This window comes from Symphodus melops, assembly GCF_947650265.1.
Source record: "Symphodus melops genome assembly, chromosome: 6".
Classification (NCBI taxonomy): Eukaryota; Metazoa; Chordata; class Actinopteri; order Labriformes; family Labridae; genus Symphodus; species Symphodus melops.
The window spans coordinates 8,654,886-8,669,516 of record NC_136696.1 but is presented as its reverse complement, the minus strand read 5'-3'; the positions used below and the strand labels follow the sequence as shown (position 1 = coordinate 8,669,516).

At 41.4% G+C, this 14,631-nt stretch overlaps 1 protein-coding gene across 4 annotated transcripts; it reads left to right on the top strand.

The window, feature by feature from the left end:
• Positions 1-430: 430 nt before the first annotated feature.
• fam169b (family with sequence similarity 169 member B) lies at positions 431-13,653 on the top strand. Of its 4 annotated transcripts, none has more exons than XM_079346504.1 (10): positions 431-514; positions 972-1,029; positions 1,857-1,985; positions 2,178-2,280; positions 2,357-2,442; positions 3,580-3,742; positions 11,509-11,691; positions 11,896-12,021; positions 12,160-12,218; positions 12,828-13,653. In XM_079346504.1, exons 3-10 carry the CDS (start codon positions 1,860-1,862, stop codon positions 13,134-13,136), a joined length of 1,155 nt encoding a protein of 384 aa, XP_079202630.1. In that variant the 5' UTR covers positions 431-514; positions 972-1,029; positions 1,857-1,859; the 3' UTR covers positions 13,137-13,653. The 4 variants fall into 4 exon arrangements, with proteins under 4 accessions (XP_079202630.1, XP_079202629.1, XP_079202628.1 ...); XM_079346503.1 differs by having other exon boundaries at positions 473-514; positions 918-1,029; XM_079346502.1 differs by lacking the exon at positions 431-514 and having other exon boundaries at positions 546-1,029.
• The last annotated feature ends 978 nt before the right edge of the window (positions 13,654-14,631 follow it).

Here is a 14,631-nt window from a genome sequence, read left to right as displayed (position 1 = left end):
TAGTCACTCGTTTAGATTATGCAAGGTTAAAGGAGTTAATACTACTGGATGAAGCTCCAGTAGCATTAACCCCTGTCTTTTTCACGATATTACATAGCCCAGCATAAATTCTCTGAATCAAATATTTAAAAAAAAAAAAACAAGTAATCTATAAACAAGCTTTAAATTCAAGTTCATCCTTTCAAATAAATTAATGAATATAGCCTTTTTTTTAAATTGCTTAACTGTCCCTTTTTAAACCATTAAGCATCACTTAGAAATTAATATCACCTGGACAATATTTCAGAAGTTCAATTTATAGGCCTATATCTGACTCTTATCAGTAGGTAAAATACTGATATGTTATACGCGTATATTCCCAATATTTTTTTAAAGATTACTATTGTCATTTTAAAAAGGCTTTAGTATTCTCACACTGATTAGTCAGTGACAGCTGCTCGCTTTCAGTTCTCAAGCAAAAGTTCTGACTGAGGTGTAAAAGATAAGTCACTTGTTTCTACTGCTTTGGCTCAAGGTAAATTAAAGCATCTAATTAGAATACAGTATGAATAAAAGTCTTGTTCAGTTCAAAAATCTTATTAAGGACATTCAGGACAAAGCAGAAGTGATTATTTATCCTGATTAATTTGGTTATTTAATGTCATTAAAATGCTTTGTGCCAAGACATAGCCTTAGGCTACAGGCTTAATGTCCTATCCTATTTCACAGAATATTTCATTGATGTGTGTCATTTTTTGAAGAAATAATTTGACCATCGACTACCTTGTTGTGCCATAAAGTCCGTTTACTTTTTAGTGCTATTGTTTTGTATTAATTTGAAGTCAACCTCACATGTCTCCGGACATGCTTTAGCTAATACTGGTGCACTTAACAGAGATTAAAACAGCGCGAAAGGTGTAATGTATCTGTTTTGTCAGGAGGTGGCGCTATAAGGGGAAAAAAAAGAAGGTGTTGTTATTCAATGGTCACAGGTGGAAGATTTTCCTGTCAGCGTCCGTGACTCAGCTGTTTCACCTCCTGAAACGTACAGTAAGTAATGTCCGACATTGTATGCTTATGTTTATGGATAGAAATGCATTCCCAGACTATGGTAGGCTTACTTACACGATATTAGCATTGCTAAATTAGCAACGAGGCTATTTTAGGTGTTATTAATGCTGCCGGTGTTTCAAGTGTTTAAGTTTAAAGTGACAGTGTTACTGGGACTTCAGTGGTTGTAATTTAATAAGTTAACGTGTTTTTAAAGGGGACAGGTCCTCGAAAAAGTGTTTTTATTTTTATTATAGGATACACTCGTACAGTTAGTCTATGTCTGTAATAGTTTAATAATAATAAAAAAGAGTCATCAAGACTTCCGCTCAGCTGTTGTCAATATGAGGATAACCCATAGAAACCACAGATAGGCCTACATTTAACTTCAGTGTTAAATCTACACAAAACCACTGACATTAGACGATAAACAGCTATTGAATTCAAGTAGCCTATGTATTTAACTTTCCATTGTTATGTAATTGAACATGCCACCAACATGCAAACTGTCCCCTCCTGAGCTCTTTGTGTCCCTACTAGATAGATAGATAGATAGATAGATAGATAGATAGATCTGCTTCCTCTGTGTAAAGATCATAATACCATGCGTTGGACTTTTGTTTGTGTGTTGGTACAATCAATGTGACAATGTAAATCTAAAGTGCTTTAATTCTCATCCTGGTCTGCGAAAGCACAACATGCTTTGTATTTTTTTATTTTACATGTCAACCCTGAAAACAAAGCACTCTAATGTCATTCATAAAATCAAGACACAAACTTAAATAATGATTTCAGTCATCAGGTGTAAATGTCTGTCTTTCAATCAGGACATGTATCCTGTAGACCTTCCAGCTGTGAAAGACGCTGAGCTGACATCAGCATCCGAACAGTTAATCTCCTCTTTGGAGTCAGGAATGAGACAGGATGAGTGGTTCCAGTTGTCAGAGAAAACAAAGGTAGGCCATTTAGGCTCTTATTACATCATCCTTTTGATCGCTGTTGCTTCTGTTGTCTTGTGAATATATAGACCGTGGCTGTGTGTTTGCTTCAGATGAGACAAAACAACACGTTATAGAGGAGAGTGCCAGGTGTTTGTTCAAGTGCGGGGTATGGATGACGTGCATGAAGTTTTCTTCCTGTCTGCTCAGGTAGCCATAACAGTCAAAAATGTAAGGCGGTTGCATCTGTTTGAAGTTGACCCACCTCACTGTACACTGTTGGCGCTTCACCGTCCTAATGATCCAACTCAAGGTTTGGAAGAAATCCCAATGCCACACAAAGAAGACACACGAGACGGAGACTTACACGCTCTGCTTTTCTTTTCCAGTGGTGGCTTTATACCTGCATGAGAGATGGTGGTGTGTGGACGACGTCTTACAAACCTCCAGCAAATCAAGAAGAGGCTTGATTTTGGTAAAGGTGTTTTTTTCTTATATCTGCTTGTATTTTAGTATTAACACAGTGATGAACAGACTGAACTTGTTTTTGTCATCATTTAGCTTATTGAATATCAGGAAATAGGGACACAGAATCACAACAGAATCCTCTTCAGCATGTTTGGCTGACACTCAGGTTCAACCTGCTTCTCTTGTTTTGCTTCAGGGCCTGAGTGCTTCCCAAAACATGTTTAGGTTATTTTATTTTATTTTATGTGCACTGTGAGCACGATAGTCTTTTCTGTATTCCTGTGAATGCAAAAACTACATGTGCAACCACTGCAGCTCTGATTCTGCTCTTCAGCTAGGTTCATCTTTTTTCTAACCTTATCATATCGTCTCACAGGTTCAGCCACTTCCTTCTTGCACAAGAGTGAACACAACTTTAAGCCATAGTTTGTACATGAAAGAATACAATGATAAATGCAGAGGTCTTAGAAAAGTTCTCTGCATTGGAACGTTTGGTGGAGCGGAATCAATTAGGCTTGTCAATATCACATTTGAGGTTTCGGTCATTGGTCTGAATACAGCTGAATGTAGATCATATCGCTTAAAGGGACACTTCACCCGTTGAAACATGAGTCTGTATGGACTCTGGGTCGTACATGTAGAAGTAACATGAAGTCTGTTTTTGAAGTTGGTGCCTTCTTGATCGAGAAAAAGGCAGAACGTTTCTTTTTGGCTCACGTGGACGAAAGACAACAACTCCCAGAATGCACAGCACTGCAGGCCTCTGCCACTGAAGCTAGGGCGCTCTATTTACAGTACAGTCTGTCTCCAACAACATACGGTCGTTTCCTCAACGGATTCTGAGATTTCTTTAAGAGAAACTAGCGATGTAGTTTCACCCCTTCTAACTACAGCAGCCTCCGATGACGACGAGGCTACTTTTCAGATACAGAGAAAGAAATACAGAGCTTTCCTGTCTGAGGGAGAAATGATGGCGGGATGCACGACCAAGTAGAGAAGAGTGTCATTTAATTCATATCAAAGAAAAACCCTTCCTTTAGTCATTCTTTTTCTTTTTATCAACACTGTGTGCTTCTTTGCTCCGTTGTTTTGATTTCTTTCATCAACCCTGGTAAGCTTTCTCAGGCCGCTATGTTTTCCACAGGTGGAGTCGATTGTGGAGAGGGTGATCATGTTCCTGCTCAGTCAGGTGGTGGAGAGGTCCTCACAGGAGGAGGTGCTGTTCTCCCTGCACCCTCGCACAGAGAGCTGCAATCTGCTGTGGAGGGACGGCCAGGCAGTCGGCTTCTACACAGTCAAACACAAAGGTCAAACACAAGGGTCAAACACAAGGGTCAAACACGAGGGCAGAAAGTGAGACCGAGGGAGAGGAAAGCTTTAGTATAGAGGGAGATTTTAACATTGTTTCCTCATGAGGTCGGATTTGTCTCCTGTTGATTCTAAACAGCACACTACAAAACTTCAACTTTGGAGTGAATTACTTCAGCGTTTATTATTTGTAACAAACAATTTATCATTTTCATAAACACACCTGAAGGTGATTTAATTATATACATTAAGGGAAGCGAGGAGGCCGAAGAGCATGTTTAGTTTTTTCCCCTTACAATGTTCCGAATGAAATCCTCTCTTTGTTTTAGTATTTAAAGCAAAACAACACACCTGAATCCTCCAACTGAATCTACTTACAGGAGGTCTTACACTTAAAGTGTACATCGTTTATTGTCCACCTTTTCAAACAGTCCACTGGTCTTAATGTAACATTTGTGCTGTCGTCCAAATATAACATGAATGTGTTATACCACACTGGGTTTGTGACCCTGTAGAAACCAGCTCTCTCAGAAGGCTCCATTTAGGTGTGTGTGTCTCATTAAACACAATAACCCCCCCCCCCCCCCCCCAAATATTCCCAGTAGACTCTCACTCCTCTGTAGCGAGAATAAAAATGGTGGACCTGCGCAAACATTTGCTCTTGTCTGAAGTTGGAGTCCATAGGTGGAGATAGCAGCGGACGGGAGTTTTTTTTTTTTTTTAATCTACAGTCCAACTTGTGATGTCACAACTTGAGAACATTATAAAACACCAATGTGTTCCTAAAATTGTCTAGTTACACATGAAAAACGTTTAATTTTAACTCCCCTAGGAAAATCCGTGAGAGCTGCTGAAATTTTGGACACTTGGAACCATTTTTTTGAAAAATTGACTCTTTTTTTTTTACATATGCCTTAAATAGCATGTGAGGGGTCAAATTAGGGTTTTTTTTAGGATGCTGAATCCATTGCAACCATTTATTTTGCACCAAGACCACTCCTTGGAAGAGAAATGGCCATGCACTCTTTTACATGTGAACGATTTTTTTTATTTCAGTATCTTGAATATTACACTGTTGCACTGCTGCACGATGTCAAATGTCTCAGAAGTCAAGGTGAGAGTCATCTCCAGACTCTTCATCAGCATGGATACAGTTCTTGCATGTAATGCCTTTACAATTTCCGCAAGCCGAGACACATTTGACACCATTCTTCTTGCAGCTGCACCGCTGGTTGCTGAAATCTCCATTACAGTTGCAGCTTGTGAACTGGAGTAGATCCTCCGGAGCCATAGGGTCTAGTGTTGGAACTGGCTCATAACCATGAACTCCTAACATCCATCCATAGTCACTCAGGTAAAAAGACATGCTCTTCAGAAGCATCCAATCCTGGGTTTGGAGATAGGCACGGAGAGAATGCTGAGCAGCTGCACCCTCTGTTGGAGGAAGAGTTTCTGGTTTAATCAGCCCAGCTGCTGCCTTCTGTGAGAACATGCTATACCGAATTGCACCTAAAGTACTTCCTGGTGCATTATATACTGTATGTGCTGGAAGATCATTATACCAGCCCTGATTACTGCCTCCGTAGTAGCTTGCAAATCAAGGAAGATGTCCATGTGTTCATCAATGTCTCCTGCACAAAACTTGCCAAAGAGAGTTGATTTCCCGTTGCCCCCGATTGCAGAAACTGTGTCACAACCAGTGAAAGCATGACAAAAGAGCAGGTAGCGTCTCTGTCTTTCTGAGAGAGCTTCTCTGATCTTCCTCACATCATAAAAGCCCTTTGACGTTGTTAATGACAGTGGATAATTGGTGCTTGAGCTATGGTGTACCAACATTACGAGCACGTCTGCATCTTCCGCCCGCACCTGGAAATAGAACAAGATATGTGAAGAGCATCTTCCACTGCAAAAAATCTGTACAATCGTGAAGTTATTTTACGGTGCTAATGCTCGTCCTTTCTGAGGATAAAAACATTTACTTACCAATGTGCCAAACAAAATACAGCACAGCATAGCAAAATATCATCCGCATAATTTGCATTGATGTAATTAATGTAACATTGTCATAAAATGTTTTACTAACCTCAAAAGAGCAATCTTTAGCAGCAGCCAGTGCTGCTCTCACAATTAAAGTGTCAGCTTCATTGTCACACTGCTCCACAGTGATCTTATGTCTCCAGAACATTGAAGAGAGGAGATGGACAAGCTCACACTTGTTTTGAATGTTGTCCAAAAACTTTTTCAGTGGTGTCAAATGTATCATATCTGGTCGAATCTGTAGATCACAACAGGAGTTCTTGGTATGCCGGATGTGGTCATGATCTTTTGGTGAGCTTCTATAGCCATCAAAGACCACAATGATCTTCTGGGAGCGACTGCCAAGACACTGCACGTACCTCAGGTAACTGTCTGCAATCTCCTGCCAAGTCTGACCTTGTTTCCACTTTACCATGTAGAGTAGCCATCCTCCATCAACCACCAGACTGGAGCAGGGTTGGTCTGTGAGATCAAGCAGATCGGTCAAGTCTTTCAGACTTGTCTTGGAAAAGCCTGCTTTGTTCGCCTTGTTCATTTTTTGATCTTTGTTGTTGAATAATGAGGGAATGGAGTCAGCTCATACTCTAAGCTTGTCTCAACTGTCATGTCCCGTTGGGATAACAACTTGAGGTAAATTTTCTTGTCATTGACCTTGGGAATCTTTCTGAGCGATGACAGGGCCTGTACTTGAACTTTACTTCCATGGTTGATGTCACTGACTGTCCATCCAGCTTTATCTGCATCTCCCTCCCAACTTCAGCTGCTCTCTCAGCATTGACTTTGTCACCCGCAGTGCTCGTAAATCCTGTTGAGAAGGACACAAGCGAGTGCTTGTCTCGATCATGGTCAAATGAGTTGTTCTCCTCAAACCATTTGAGGGTAAGTTCTACTGCTTCAGCATCTCGCTTCATCATCGTTCTGGAAAGGTCTTTATGGAGTGGATCATGTTTCTTGACACCTTCCTCCATGCGCCGGTTGACATCGGAGAAATGGTTGAGGGTCTGTACCCAGCACTTGTGGCCTGAGTCAATATTTCTCATCCTCCCTCTGCTCAACCCACCACCTGTTTTGGCCACCTTCATCAGTGTTTGCTCGATACAGATGTTGCACCAGGTGCCAGACCAATCATGGCAAGAGTAACGGACAACATGGTTCCCGTGGGCAGTAATACTTTCTAAGGTCTCCTTGTAACCAGATACAGTTTTGAAATGCTTCATGAGCTGACAATAGAGCCGCACGCCCTTGGCGTAGTGATGATGCCCCGCAGCGGAAAATATGTCCAGCATTCTGGTGGCAATGCAGGACAGGTGCCCATCGTGGTCTGCAAGCCGCTCAGTTTCGATGAAGATCTTGATGATCAACCATGCAGTGGTACTGCACCCAGAGTGCAGGCGTTCTTCCTCCCTCTGCAAGTTTTTTGAATATTCTTTCAAACCTCTCTTTAAAGACTGCAACTATTGGGCCTGTGTGTCTGGCTCATTTCACCAAGCTCATCCTCACTGAAGGCATGTTTCATGACATGCTGATAGATTGCTGCATCTATCAGGAGGTGAGCGCGGATTGCCTTTTCAAAACCCCGTCCATTTAGGATGTTGGTGGCCGTTGTACTTTCTGGATAGATCAGCTGGACCAACTCTAGTAGTCCAGAATCACCCATGATACTACCCAAAGACCCGAGGTAGGATTTTAGGAGGTGAAACCCACCCAACCTTGGAATGATGGGTAGATTCCTCTGCTTTATGATATCCACTGCCAGATGGCAGATGGGTAGATCGAAGGTTACTATGGTGATGTTTTCCCTTGAGAGACGCATGCACTCTTTGAGGGTGGTGAAGCTAGTCCTGGGGTCATTAGGGTCACCTTCGATGGCTGAGAGGAAGTTGACCTGTGTGCTCTGCTTGACATCATCAGCATGGATTCTTTTCATCCAGCCATTCCAGCTCGAGTGCTGGAACTCAGGAGCTTGGGCTTTTAACACCCATCCTGCTGCCCAGAGCATGTCTCCTGGAGAGAGGAGTGGCTGGTCTTGTGTCATGGAGGTGAAGAGTTCAGCCATTGGAAGAAACATGATGGAGTTTATACCCGTCTGTTTCCTGTTGGTGAATGGAAGAATCTTCACTTCAGCTGACTTAAGAATCTTAGCCTTGTCGAGTGCCTTCATCTTCACCCTGCTGACAGCTGCTGTCATCTGATCATCTGCAAATGGTGGTGCTGGAGAGGTGACTTTAATCATACCCATAGAATGAAAGGGAGTGTTCCCATAAATTGAAACAATGTTCAAATCGATATTGTCTCCAACAGACTGAGTGACTGAGGAGTTTGAGCTTGTATCCCCAACATCAATGTTGTTTGTCTGATGGTAACTCTGTATTTCACTCTCACCAGCTGTCATAACTAATTGATCCTCAAGTTGGATGTCAACCTCAATCTCCTCATCTAACTGATTGTTTCTTCAACAATGGTACCAAGAGTACCAGAAGCATTAGAGATGCCCATTCCATTCTTGTCATTGAGGAAGCAGTATTTGTAATTTTGTATTTCTGTGTAAGACTCTGTGTATCCCAACCGGTGTAACTTGTTGAGCATCCACTTTGACCCAAATCTATGATCCAGTTGTATGGCAAGCCCCATCTGGTACGGCAATACCCCTGACCGAGGCCGAAAGGCCTTTATGAACTTCTGTCCCCAAATGGCTACTCTTTCATCTGTCTTCACTATCGGTCTCAACAACATCTTTTCATTTCCAAACTTAATGTTAACATGATGCTCTCGAAGGATATTGCTGGTCTTATCTTTGAAACAGAGAACATCTTCACTCCTCTGCTGTGATGTGAAATACAGTGTGTCCTGGTATTTCTCTAGAAGCCTCTTCTTCAGCCACTTTTTTGAATATGAGAGACTCTTATCCGGTGACTAATCAAACTGCTGCATTTTTATGTGGACTTGGTCAAGTGTCATAACCCCATGCTCGAGTTCTCGGTCTAACCATTCACAGAGCTCATGAAACACAGCCTCTCGCTCCTCATCAGTTTTTCTTCCCACATCTTTTGTCTTGGTGTAATGACCACTCGTCTCGACAAGTACTTTGCAGTGCAAATGATACAAGGTTTCCTGTGCTACCAAGTCATTGATCCCTTCTAGGCGGCCAATGACTTCAGTGCCCCATTCGTCTTTGTGCATATGTGCTGTTTTCAGCAAGCTTGTCTTCAATCCATCTGCAGTCAAATTGTCAGGGACTCCATCTTTTTCTAGCAATTTCTGGATTTTTTTGGGAAGATATGAGTGGGCTGTTTGCAAAGAATGCATACATTCTTGTACAAAAGCTGAACTAAATGTGAACTTTTAGAACTGCATGCAGCAGACACACTATATCCAGAGGAAATACACCGTCTCTTTGCCTGTGCCGACTCTTTCTCCACCTCTGCTGTTCGAGTTGACTTTGTGATGACCTGGACAGCCTTGTTGTACAAATCACGCTTACACTCTTTGTGGTATGTCATTCTTCCAACTTCCTCCTTTCTTTCATGCGCTCCAAAAGTTTAGCATTTTCAATTGCTTCCGCATATCCCAACATAGTTTGGGAGGTTTAACATTGACATCCATAATGCTAGTCTGTAATGCCCTACAAAGAAAAAAGATAGCATCTTAATTTTTTTCAAATCTGTAATCATTCTTGCAACATGAACGTCATCCATTGTCATTTGTACAAATATCCTATGATGTGTTTAAAAGCAAATTGGGGGGGTCGCCGGTGGCGCAGCGGCAGTGCGCGCGATCCCACGTATTGAGGCTCAGTCCTCGCGCACGGGCGGCCCGGGTTCGCGTCCGGCCTGTGGCACACCTCCCGCATGTCTCTCCCCACTCTCTCCCCCTTTCCAACTCTATCCACCTTCCTCCCTCTATAATAAAGGCATAAAAACGCCAAAAATAAATCTTTAAAAAAAAAAAAAAAATGCAAATTGGGGGTCAGATTTACAGTTACTGCAAAAAGACCTTGAGAAACCAAAACAAACCACTGAAAATAGCTAGCTAAAGTTGGCATGAGGCAGTCAGCTAACATTCAAGTAAGCAAAATGTAATCAGATGCACTTGGAGGATGTTAGCTAACTAACCTCGCTACCTAGTGTTAGCTAGCTATAAGCTAGTTTGTTGACAGTACACTCCTTATATAGTATTTATCAATTTAATGACATGGAATATTTACAGTTGTGATAATAAGTAAGTAATACTTACATATCAGAGGTAAAAATCGTCTTGCATTATCTTATTGACCAGTGAATATTGTTTGATAGGCCGATGTGTCGAATCTATGTCTGTCCATGACCATATGAATAAACCTATGAAGCTAGGGAGAGTGGAGTAAGTTGATCGACCCCCTGTTGCTAGGCAACTATGAACCTTACATTCTGAAACTTTTTTTCGATTGTTAAAGTAACATTTCTGTAATGAAGTTATAATGGCTGTTTTGTTAAAGCTGTATATCTGCCTGACATATCAGCTGTTTTTCTGACTTTATATTTTCATGGCTCTTTATCATAGATGCATTCTTATATTTTCTATTGATAAACAACATCCCAAATTAAATTAGATGTTTTTATTGAACATACATAAAAACTGGCTCAATTTACCCCACTTTCCCCTACCCTGTGATTTACAAGCAACAAGCAACATTTATTTTCTCTGAAACAAAGGGTTTTCAAAAGCACAGGAAAAGCAGACATGGCTGTTTCTGTACCAAGTTTTTAAGTGTGTCTCGGCTTGCGGAAATTGTAAAGGCATTACATGCAAGAACTGTATCCATGCTGATGAAAAGTCTGGAGATGACTCTCACCTTGACTTCTGAGACATTTGGCATCGTGCAGCAAACGATGCAAAAAAAATCATTCACATGTAAAAGAGTGCATGGCCATTTCTCTTCCAAGGAGTGGTCTTGGTGCAAAATAAGTGCTTGCAATGGATTCAGCATCCTAAAAAAACCCTAATTTGACCCCTCACATGCTATTTAAGGCATATGTAAAAAAAAAAGTCAATTTTTCAAAAAAATGGTTCCAAGTGTCCAAAATTTCAGCAGCTCTCACGGATTTTCCTAGGGGAGTTGAAATTAAATGGGTTTTTTTATGTGTAACTAGACACCTTTTGGAACACATTGGTGTAGAAATTGGTTAGTAAGGAATTTTTTCCCAGATTGCCCATATATCTGATAAAATTCCCTCACTACTTAGTTTTGGCTCTTGCAACAGATAAAAGAGAAGTTAATGACTATCTGTTATTGACACAGCCTCAAACTGACTTTTATATTGGAAACCACTGAACAAAAAATGCTCCATGTGCCACTGATTCAGCCTTTTAAAACGTTTTGGGGTCCTGAGCGGACTCCCTCTTCTCTAATAACCCCCAGGCTTCCGCACGTGTATTGTAGTGGGGGCAGACGTGGGCGGGGCTGGACATCAGAGGGGCGTGATCGGACGTGTAGAGCTGTCATGACACGAACAGCACCATCTGCTAGATAAGTGCAAGAAGTCCAAATATGATCCTGTTCTTTTAGGAACTTCCTTATTAAGTGCAGGAAATACAATGACAAACCTGTAACGCAATGTGGTAGAACAATATATACATTCATGTTATAGCTCTTTATTATTTAGCTCATCACTATAAAAAAGGGTTCATTATCTGATTCCAAAGAGGAGTGTCATCCTGTCCAGTAACTCTTCTTCTTCTCTTATTTCAGGTAGCCTGTGTGACAGCTGGAGCGGTTGCTGCTACCTGCTGCCCGTCCTGGACACAATTCTGGTGAGGAGGCGCTTCAGGAGAAGAGGCTTCGGTCTCCACATGCTCGAGGATTTCTGCTCCACGTTTCCCTCAGAGAAGTTTCTGGGAATCAGCTCTCCATTATCATCCAGCATGGTCGCAGGTAAGCTAAGTGTATGAGATGGTATGTCCAGCTGTGGCACAGAATTCTGTCAGCATCTCTTTAAAAAGTGACTGATTCTTCTCCAACCTCCCGTCCCTTTTTTTTTTTTTTTTAAAGAGCTAACTTTAAAGTCCACTGATAGAGCTGTGTGTGTGTGTGTGTGTGTGTTTGTGTGTGTGTGTGTGTGTGTGTGTGTGTGTTCAGTTTGCAGAAGGTTCCTGCAGCAGTCCGAGGAACATCAGGAGCATCTGTATGAAGTGGATGCTCCAGGCGGTTGGGCTCAACGGAGAAACATCTGGCTCAACATCCAGCTGGGCCGCTACTCCCCCAGTAAAGAAGATACTAGCTTTAATGTGTTCACACGTTTGGCAGAGATTTAGTGTTTTAACGTCATACTTACTTATGTTTACCACATCTTAACTTATCTATACTGAACATACACATCTGCTTTGTCTGAACCGCTGTTAGGTAAAAATGGGAAGAGAAGAACAACCCAGAGGACTGAAGGGGATGATTCCACTCCGAGGGTGAGAAAATGCTTTTTTGTGTGTTTCCTCTTCTATTCAGACACTTTAGACCACGTGTTACTGATGTTGTGTTGATTACCTCCAAATACAAAGCAACAGCATTCGTACAGGTCTGCTACAAGTACTCCAATCTATTCTTAAAACGGCAGTGAAGTTAATTTTCAAACATTCAGGTGATCAAATGATCAAATTGCGACCCCAAGTGATGCTGTGCTCATGAATGGTGTAAGATGAGATAAGATAATCTTTTATTCATCTTGCAAGCGGAGACATTTACAGACATTTAGAGCAGCAAAGCAGGATAGCAGAAGAAAATCACACAATGCAAAACAATTAAAATAGATAATAAATATAAGTACACACTCCTTAATTACCAATTACTATTGACCCCTTGACCTAACCACCTACCCTGAAAAAAAGAGTTTTGGGGGAGGTTAGAGCTTCTGAAGTATTTGTCAAGACCACTGCACCCTTTTTAAAAGTCAGTTATTATTAATAGTTATATGATTGAGTCACAATGACAATAATTCAGATTTGAATGTGTGTATAGAATTGGAAGCTGTATCATTCCTTCCAGTCCTTTAATGTTTCACGGTGTCTTTGTTTTAGATGCAGGCCAACAATAGTGGAGCAGACCTGACCTCAATGAGCACATTGATTGGAAACAGCTGTACAGAACAACAAAGTGAAGCTTGTGATCACAGTCAGGGAGAAGCGTCCCCAAGTATTACCCCTAGAACAGAATGTAACCCTGCAGCCCATGCTGATCTGGACTCTGGAGCCCCCACCCCGCCAACACGGTCCCTTAACATAGTTCAAACCCTGACATCCAAACCCTCACTTTCCAAAGAATCCCACAGAGAAGAGCCTGAGGGGGAAGAGACAGAAAGAGGAGCCAAACGGGTTCGAAGGACATGACTGAACATCACAGAGTATGCACAAGGTGTTGAGAGGCCAGCAGTGGGGACTGTTCATGCAGTTTGATTGGTGCTATAACGTATTAGACCTAAATAAAAACCTGTATTTATGGAATAAAAGTAATGTTATCATCTACATCTTATAAACAGATAATTAGTACAGTTAGGTAAAAGTATTATCAAATCCATGTCACAAACAGTTTACACTGAAAAATACAACATGAACAAATGTGTTTATGTTGCTCTTTCCCTTTAAATGGAAATCATTTCAGACTGACATGACAGGCTGAATATCCATTCCACACCTGTAAGCAGATGCTTGGGTTATTTGTAGCAGGGATAAGCTAAATGTTTTGCACGTGTTTGTTTGTTTCATGTATTGTCTGCAGCAATTTTTCCAGTATCCAAGACCAATTCCTCCTCAGGGAGACGAATACAGAAAAGTTGATTTTGATAATATGGACTGACATGAATTATTCCAGCATCTTTCTACATGCATTCCCAGTGTTGCTACAGTGCCTTGCGAAAGTATTCGGCCCTCTTGAACTTTTCGACCTTTTGCCACATTTCAGGCTTCAAACAGATTTAAAACTGTAATTTTTTGTGAAGAATCAACAACAAGTGGGACACAATCATGAAGTGAAACAAAATTTATTGGATATTTCAAACATTTTTAACAAATAAAAAACTGAAAAATTGGGCGTGCAAAATTATTCAGCCCCCTTAAGTTAATACTTTATAGTGCCACCTTTTGCTGCGATTACTGCTGTAGGTCGCTTGGGGTATGTCTCTATCAGTTTTGCACATTGAGAGACTGGAATATTTGCCCATTCCTCCTTGCAAAACAGCTCGAGCTCAGTGACGTTGGATGGACAGCGTTTGTGAACAGCAGTTTTCAGTTGTTTCCACAGATTCTCGATAGGATTCAGGTCTGGACTTTGACTTGGCCATTCTAACACCTGGATATGTTTATTTGTGAACCACTCCATTGTAGATTTTGCTTTATGTTTTGGATCATTGTCTTGTTGGAAGACAAATCTCCGTCCCAGTCTCAGGTCTTTTGCAGACTCCATCAGGTTTTCTTCCAGAATGGTCCTGTATTTGGCTCCATCCATCTTCCCATCAATTTTAACCAGCTTCCCTGACCCTGCTGAAGAAAAGCAGGCCCAAACCATGATGCTGCCACCACCATGTTTGACAGTGGGGATGGTGTGTTCATGGTGATGAGCTGTGTTGCGTTTACGCCAAACATAACGTTTTGCATTGTTGCCAAAAAGTTCATTTTTGGTTTCATCTGACCAGAGCACCTTCTTCCACATGTTTGGTGTGTGTCCCAGGTGGCTTGTGGCAAACTTTAAACATCACTTTTTATGGATATCTTTAAGAAATGGCTTTCTTCTTGCCACTCTTCCATAAAGGCCAGAGTTGTGCGGTATACAACTGATTGTTGTCCTGTGGACAGAGTCTCCCACCGCAGCTGTACATTTCTGCAGTTC

Bases quoted from the DNA above. Each gene is read 5' to 3' on its own strand.
- fam169b (XM_079346504.1), top strand. From the start codon at position 1,860: ATGTATCCTGTAGACCTTCCAGCTGTGAAAGACGCTGAGCTGACATCA. The intron at 2,281-2,356 runs GTTTGGAAGAAA...TTTCTTTTCCAG, and splicing joins TCCTAATGATCCAACTCAAG to TGGTGGCTTTATACCTGCAT. The intron at 11,692-11,895 runs GTAAGCTAAGTG...GTGTGTGTTCAG, and splicing joins ATCATCCAGCATGGTCGCAG to TTTGCAGAAGGTTCCTGCAG.